An 8,902-nucleotide genomic window follows, 5' to 3' on the forward strand; every position below is an offset into this window, starting at 1 on the left:
GAAACACGGATACACAAATTGTTGCCTTTCTCCATTTTGGCCAATGTAAACCCTGCTACAATAGAGATACACACTGTTACAGCCTTGAGTGCAAGCTATTATGTCACATGCAGTATATATCAACAGTAGGTGACAGCAGGCATGGGTAAAAGCTGCTCTACTGTAGATCATTTAAGCGACTGCTCTGGCTTACAATGAAACCCTGTCAAACCCTTCAGAGCACTGAGGGAAGGAAAGAGAGCCACAGAGACAGAAAGAGAGAGCATTTATAACTTCCTGGGGATTCACTGGAGACACACACACGCACACGCTCACAGACGCATGCACACACACACACCACAGAGGGTTGATTTCAGCATAGAGAAATGTGCTGACCTGCACTAAGCAAGAGCCAAGGGCAACAAAACACTAAATACAAACCCTCCTCACTGAGCTGGGTACTTTCCCTTCACTGCTCACACAAGTTTAAACAGTGTGGCAGCATGCTTCTGTGTGTACTGTAGGTCTACGTCTGTGTGAAAGAGAAAAACTAAATCCCCAACGTTATGCTTCTTTCTTTTCCCATATCTCTTAACCTTGCTTGCATTGATAAGGGTATCAGTTTCTCTTCCACCTTTCTGAGTCCTGATTCATGTCTTCATAATCCCTAATCAACTCTCTGCAATATAATCTCATATGTTACTGGAACAGAGGGTTAATGAGCTTCTGTCAGCTCCCTGCATCATTGGGAAATCCCCATCTCTCCCTCCCTCTATGATCTCCACCTTTTATTACAACACATCCAGGCAGAGGGACCACATTTAGCTGGAAACAACTATAGTCGTTTTTTTTTCTTCCTGTTCTCTTTTATCATCAATATTTGAATATGTTATAGGTGACCACGGGTTGTATTTGTTTACAAGAGGAGTACATGTCAAAACATTTCAAAACATTGATCACAGGATTTGGCTCGTCAGCAGAAAGAAGGTTGATGGTTCAAACCCCACGTCCAGCTCCATTTGTTCATGGATCTTTAAAGTTCTTTAGGCCAAGGACCACTGGGCTGAAAGACCCCCTACTACATGTGCAAATTGAGTTGCATACTAAACTGGGCCAACAATTACCTTTTTATGGCGCAAACAATATCAAGCTTTTAAAACAATAATTATTGACGTATTTATACATCATGTTTTAATATTAAACATACATGTGGCACAATGAATACATAAGCTTAACTGGATTTGTGGATGGCTACCGTACAAGCCAGTCATTGTTGTATCATTGTTGTGTAAATAATAATAATAGTAATAAAAAACCACAAACAATCCGATTTATCTTTGCTATGTATACTGGATTCATGTTTATGTACAGTATATAGAAATATTTTAACTTTTGGAAGAAAGAAAGAACTTTAAAAATATGTATCAAACTGAGACTCAAAAGAATCAATATTTTGTATGTATTTTTCTTACCAATGATTTGCCTAAATATTTACCGTTTATAGGGTTTCGCCGACGGCAGCTATATCATATCTGTTTTCCAACAGAAAGAAAGCGGAAAATGCAGAAAATGCACGTTATGTACTTCTTTATAAATGAAATACTGTAAATATCAGACTGACTGACTGACATGTAATGTGCATTCTTTTCAGAAAACACTTTTCAACATAGTGTTTTGTCTCTAGAAGTGTATCATTCAACTTTTGTTTTTGTTATAGAAGTAAAGGAAAATTGTAATACTTCTAGAATCACAACAAGTGAAAATCATAATAGAAATCTAATCTAATAAAGGCATCCAATTTATCATGAAACAATCAAATCGAGATAAAGTGTGTTGTCCTAGCTCTACTAGCTACTTAGCTATGCTAACCAGTCAGCTTACTTTTTTTTTGTCTACTTAACTTGCTAACACATGTAGTTTGGATGAAAGCTAATCATCAGCATTGTCCTTGAATCATGTTGACTGATTGGCCAAAATGACTCATGTATGGATGTGCAGCAGCATAAAGTGCTGGTTGAGGTGGAATGTAAATAATATGCTCTGAGCCAATCACATCACTGGTCTCGCTCTAAAACAGCTGAGTCATTTACAGAGGTGGAAAGTAACAAAATACATGTCCTCACGTTACGGTATTGAGTAGTTTTGTCGCGTACTTTGTATTTTTCAAGTAGTTTTTTTAAAATCTGTATTTTAAAATGGACTTTTACGTTTTGAGTCACTACATTACAAATCCCATCCATTACTGAGTAAAAACAAAAAACAAAAAAAAAAAAAAAAGCACCCAGAAACACTACAGCAGCCATTGTCAAATGCATTCTGGTATTTAACATTTAGAGCAGGTAACATTACACAGGTACAGCAAAAAAACAACAACACTGTATTTGCATCTCTATTCACATGGCGGGATTCTGTACAGCGATGCCCGTGCACCACACACACAGCTGAGGTGAGATGTGTGTGCGTTAAAACACGCATTAGCCTCCCTGACTGGGAACAATATAAAGAGGATTACCAATGGCCGCTGGGGAAGATGAACTCACGCTGGTCTTGTTACTGTAACTAAGTAGGCTAAATACCACCTTCATGAGTAAAAAGTTAATACTTATCAATGCCCTCACCTGTACAGACAGGCATAAACATGTAGAAAGTGATATTTCAATCTGCTCACAGCTTCGTTTTACACAAACACAAGTCTACTCTACTAATAATTTTTACAAACAAGCTAAAACACAAGATGTCGGTTTGTAGTCTAACTAACATGACAAAATGAACCATCCTCTCTGCTGGAGTGGTAAATCTAAGGATGCATTATCAGACATTATAAGGCCTTCTTCATTCTTGATGATGATTCTGGTTGTATTATTTTGCAACAGCATCGTTTCATCCCAAATGAGGCCTACATGATGAATGCATAGCCTGCTTATCAGTCCATTCATCATTAAAACTGGGCGTTTCCATGGCAACTTTTCGCTTCAGCCTCTTTGACAGTGGCATTTTTACCTGACAACAGCCAATTCTTTCAGCAAGCATTTTCCACCAATCAGGACGCTGCATACTACAACCATGTTTCAGTAATCACAGACTTTAACCATCACTCTTCAGGGAACTGCCACCTAGTCAAAGATCTTTTTCTAGTTAAAGAGCCAGTTATCATTACGGAGTTTCCATGTTTTTTAGGAGTATGCTCACACTAATACAAGCAAAAAAAATAGCATTAATTATGTAAGAAAGTGAAAATTTCAAACAAGAATAGGTACATTAAATATAAATTCATTTTAAATCCGGCTTCCGGAGTGTCTGCTAAGAACAATTCTGGCCCTTGAAAAATGTAGTTGATGACCCCTGCACTACAGTGACCAGCATCTAGGCTGCCTACCTAAAACACTGGCATTGCTAATTTTTGTCTAGCGCTAGCAACCAGTAGGACAACGAATGTTGGACACTGGCTAAATGAATACATCTAATTGTCTCATATGGGCTATTAGGTATGTAGAAGCTAGCTGCTAGTCTGGGCTGTGAACATCAGTCAAATGTATCAGCAGTGTGAATGGTAAAGGGAGAGCTCAGTTTTTCTGGAGAAGATTGTGGCATTTCATGTGTGACATGTGTTATGTTGTTATTACATGTGTATATATATATTTGTATACATGTTTATACATTCGTATAGACTTTTCTTTAATTAAAAACCAAATAGTTTGGGCTTTATCTATTTTCACTACCCCCCATTTTACAGTTTATTTAAAAAATGTAACTAAGTAACTTTTACCTAAAGTACATTTTAAATGAACTACTTATTACTTGTACTTGAGTAATGTTTCATCTAAGTATTAGTACTTTTACTTGAGTACAACATTTTAGTACTTTTTCCACCTCTGGTCATTTACAGGGAAGCATCACAGCAGTGACTTTACAAGGGAAAATATGCTTCTTCAGGAAATCATATCGCTGTCTGGATGGTGCATAGTAACATGAAGTGAACACAAAGCATCTCAAATCTGCAGCCAGGGGCAGATGGTTTGGGTATCTACTCAATTTGTACAACGATGATTTATAAATAATAATAAAAATGTTGATGAAACCATTTGTATGACTGCATCAACGCTATCTCAGTCATAATACTCCTGTATCTCATAAATCATCATATCATCATAGGAAACAAGAAGAAAAGATGCCCTAAGAAAGTTAAATATACAGGAAAAGGCACACAGAACTGATGAGCTACTGTAAACCAACATGTCCTGCATCATTTCCTGCATCAACAACATAATACTGGGTAATAATAACTGACAAATCTAAGCTGTGTATCTTTACTCATAAATTGTTTCTTGAAAAGTTGATTTTGATTGATTTCTTTTATCTTTCAAAAGCTTGTGCTTATGCTAATTAGAAGTCTTCTTTCCTATAGCTGGCACACGTTAAGTATTTCACATGAATGCCTTCTATAAATCAACAAAATGAATGAATAATGCAGTTTCATTTCCAATATAAAACAGCTAAAATTGCTTTCATATACATGAATAGAAATTCAAGTACTAAGCTGGCCACAAATTCAAAACTTGCAGAAAGCATTCAGATTGTAGGAATACTGTAATTCATGGATATAACACATCCAATGTATGAAACATTAGGGTTCTTTCACTCCAATGAAAGCTACACTTTTATACAACATATACCACACTTTTGCATGCACTCCCTACCGGATTGGAATTCAACTGAAGACATCCTGGGCTAACTGCCTTTACAAAATATGAAAAACGCAGGATAACGGGCTTTTTGAACATGGAGAGACACTTCCCCTGCGTAGTTGCGTGGCTCTGAGAGGTCTACTATGCTCCTCATGTGATGCGCAACACTCCACGATTTAACGTCAGGCGATCAATGTGTGCTAACCATGGGGATTCTGTGCACTACTGTATCCCTGCCGGTACAACTGAATGAGACTACCTGACTGTGGTAACAGATATCCATAATCACAGGTCAGTTTATAACAAATAGTGGCCATCCTAGTCTTTCACAACCACGGATTGTTATTGTTTGATAGCTAAAGTTAGCTAAATTAGCATAGTCTAATTTACGGCCATTACCCAATAAATCAAGTCATTTATAAATCAAGCCCCAGCTGCATGGGCTGCTCACTAGCAGCAGCCTCCAACAGCTGGCCGATGTGGCGATGACGAGGAGCCTCCCTTGCCCTAAAAGGCCTCACACAAAGAACCCTGGCTCTTTTGTCAAACTATGTACATGACTGGCTGTGTTGCTCCCTACCTTGTGCCAGCAGGTGCAGTGTGTGTGGCAGGGATGGCAGGCAGACAGAGGCAGGTAGGCAGCGCCGGCATTGGGCGGGGAGCAGGCTGCGGGGGGCAGCGAGGCCAGAGGCAGGGACACGCTCTGATGGTGATAGTGGTAATGTGGCTGAGCATAACACGCGGCAGATCGACCCCCACCAGGGCCCATGGCTTGGGCCTCTCCTCCTCCCCTGCTCACCTGCAACCAAGGGCGTAGGTTTGGTTTCAACATTGGGGAACACACATTATAACCAGGGTGTCCTCCCCCGTAAAATGTTGAGGGTCAAACACTTCTATTTCCTGCATTTTGGTGAATTTAGTATTCTGTAGTATTCTGGAGAGTTTGGGCCTTTTCTGCATCAATGTATGGTGCAATGGCTTTACTTACGTTAAGGAAATTATTATTATTATTATTATTATTATTAATTAGGGGTCCAAGCCCGAGAGCACTGGGAAGAAATTTATCTTTTTAGATAAAACAGATGTGACAAAGTTTCTTGTTGGGGATCATTTGAAATTGGGAAAAATTTGAAAACGGTAAAAAATTGCAATATATCGCATAATATTGCAATATGTTTAAAATCACAATAATATTGTATCGTGAAGTAATGATGTCATGATGATATCAGATTTGGGTGACACCTAAATTTGCATGGTTGCAGCTGTAGCAGTGGTCCTGCTTGGTGCCCTGCTATGCCCTGCTATGCCCTACTATGCCATATTATGCCCTGCTACAACCTGCTACGCCCTGCAGTTCACTGCTACGCCCTGCAGTGCCCACCAGTGCCCTGCTATGCTCTGCTACTCCATACAGTGCCCTGTTATGCTCTGCTACTCGATCCAGTGCCCTGCTATGTCCTACTACGCCCTGCAGTGCCCTGCTATGCTCTGCTACGCCCTGCAGTGCCCTGCTATGTCCTACTACACCCTGCAGTGCCCTGCAGTGCTATGTCCTGCTACACCCTGCTACGCCATGAACTACAAATATTATTTCTAATCATCAGAAAGAGCATCTCTGGAAAGCGTTTTGGTTAGCATTTGTCAATTTTAAATGTGCTAATAAAACAATTGAACTGAGTTAATAATTATGTTCCCTTTATTTCCATAATTCCAAATATCATCACATTTACTCTTGGCTTTACTTTCCCAATGAGTACAACAGAAGACCCTGCTATGTTCATGTGTAAAAATAATAATAATAACATATTTTCTTCTTCTTCTGACTCTATTAAAAACTGTTGAAAAGGTTACAAAAAAGAAAATTTTCTGAGTTGAGCATAAAGTATCGTTATTACACCAAATGAGGAAAATATTCACATATTGTACAGTGGGGTTCGAAAGTTTGGGCACCCCAGGTAAAATTTTTTATTAATGTGCGTAAAGAAGCCAAGAAAAGATGGAAAAATCTCCAAAAGGCATCAAATGACAGATTAGACATTCGTATTATATGTAATAAAATGTTACAAAAGTCTTCCATTTCTTTGAGATTTCTGGGCTGTCTGTCACGCACTGCTCTTTTAAGGTGTGTCCATAGATATTCAATTCTGTTGCGGTCAGGAGATTGTGAAGGCCATGGCAAAACCTTCAGTTTATGCCTCTTGATGTAATCCACCGTGGATTTTGAGGTGTGTTTGTGATCATTATCCATTTGTAGAAGCCATCCTCTCTTTAACTTCAGCTTTTTCACAGATGGCATCAAGTTAGCGTCCAAAATTTGCTGAAATTTTATTGAATCCATTTTTCCTTCTATGCGTGAAATGTTCCCTGTGTGCAATTTAAACCCAAAGCATGATTGATCCCCACCCCCATGCTTAAGTTGGACAGAGTTTCTTTTCATTAAATTCTGTGCCCTTTCTTCTCCAAACGTACCTTTGCTCATTCCGGCCAAAAAGTTCTATTTTAACCTCATCGGTCCACAGAACTTGTTCCCACAATGCTTCAGGCTTGTCTATATGTTCATTTGCAAACTTCAAATGACGTGGGAGAGGTTTTCTTCTGATGACTCTTCCATGAAGACCTTATTTCTACTGTTCCTGATGACGGCCATTTCTTAATTACATTCCGAACAGAGGATATTGGAATCTGAAAACGCTTTGCTATCTTCTCAGCTTTCCAAAGGGGGGGGGTGCATGCTACAAACTCTGCAAAGTGTAAATGATGGAAATAAAACTTAACTTTTTGTGACATATAATATGAATGTCTAATCTGTCATTTGATGCCTTTTGGAGATTTTTCCATCTTTTCTTGGCTTCTTTATGCACATTAATAATTTTTTTTAACTGGGGTGCCCAAACTTTCGAACCCCACTGTACATTGCATGGGTTATGTATGAACAAATTTATATTATTTTTTTGTAATTCTGGGCGCTATGGAGAAAATCAAATATCACAATATTTTTGACCGCCCAATAAGTGAATAAAGCCAAATCATAGAACAGGTAGAGCAGTCTGGTAAGTTCATATAATGACATCACTTTACTGTAACGCAGCCTCTAAAACCAGGAAAAGAACAAACATCCCATATTGCAATAAGACGATATCCAAAATTTAGGACAATATCTACTCTCATATATACGTATTAGGGGTGATCCAAGTACCCGGCTGAAACGAGTATCCGGTACGGATAAAGCACTTTTGCAGAGTACAAGTATTATACGAGTAATACGAGTCAATATCCGTGCTCGGATTGAATACAACTCCTCAACTGGCCGCGCTGCGGTCTATGATAATCACAGCGCCCCCCCGGCCTACAAACCCGCTCGGATCAATCACACACACACAGAACATGGAAAAATGCGCTCCCTCTCTCTCTCTCTCTCTCTCTCTCTCTGTCTCTCTCTCTCTCCTGCTCCGTCAGGCAGGCAGTCAATCGGGTCTGCGGGGCTTTTTTTTTCGTTAACGTTTATGGTTTCTTCAGCTTCAGGTTTGTTTTTAACTTCGGTTGTGTAGTAGTAAATAGTAACCAGTAGTTTTGGTGAACGTGGGGTTTGTGTCCTTAAATAGTAATCAGTAGATTGCTGTGAACGAGGGTTCAGACATGCTGCTTGGTTTAAATGTACGTTGCGTCTCTGCCATCGGAGATTTTTTTTTTTTACTGGCAGCCGCCCCGTTCCTCTCTCTCTGTCTCCTCTCTAAGACACACACACCCACACACACACCACACACACACCACACACAACACCACAAACCACACACACATATACCTGGTGTGGAAATAAAAAAAATAAAAAAAAATAAAAAAGAACCAAAACAAAAAAAATCACACTGATCATAAAAAATAAAAAGTTAAAAAAAGAAAGTTAATTGAGTATGAAAACTCTTGTTCATTACATTTTACTTCTAATTGCAACGCATGGTTGTATTCATTGTTGCAAAACGTTTGTATATAGTTTGTTTGTTACCATGACACACACCATTGATCTGAAGCTTGATGCTGTCATGTGAATAGTTTTCAAATCAGCAATACAAATAACAATTTTTGATCAACTCATATCAATTGCATGCTAAAATAACGTACCGGTTAAAGCCCCGCACATTTCAAGAGAACCCGACCCACTTCCTGGTTAAATCTGACCACCCCCGCCCAGTCCGAGTACAGATATGGATATAGATAATTCATGTGGTAAACAGATACAGATA

General features: G+C 39.0%; 1 protein-coding gene across 3 annotated transcripts in view; it reads right to left on the reverse strand.

Annotated features, from left to right (window-relative positions):
* Positions 1–8,902, reverse strand: part of zcchc14 (zinc finger, CCHC domain containing 14) — a 49,168-nt gene that overhangs the window by 37,024 nt on the left and 3,242 nt on the right. For 2 of the 3 annotated variants that reach the window (XM_032523216.1, XM_032523215.1), the window contains exon 2: positions 5,245–5,463. The exons of the other annotated variant lie outside the window; for it this stretch is intronic. In XM_032523216.1, the coding sequence (XP_032379107.1) occupies positions 5,245–5,463 (219 nt within the window). The remainder of the gene's footprint in view (positions 1–5,244; positions 5,464–8,902) is intronic. 3 annotated transcript variants of the gene reach the window in all.

Source organism: Etheostoma spectabile, chromosome 8 (genome assembly GCF_008692095.1).
Source record: "Etheostoma spectabile isolate EspeVRDwgs_2016 chromosome 8, UIUC_Espe_1.0, whole genome shotgun sequence".
Classification (NCBI taxonomy): domain Eukaryota; kingdom Metazoa; phylum Chordata; class Actinopteri; order Perciformes; family Percidae; genus Etheostoma; species Etheostoma spectabile.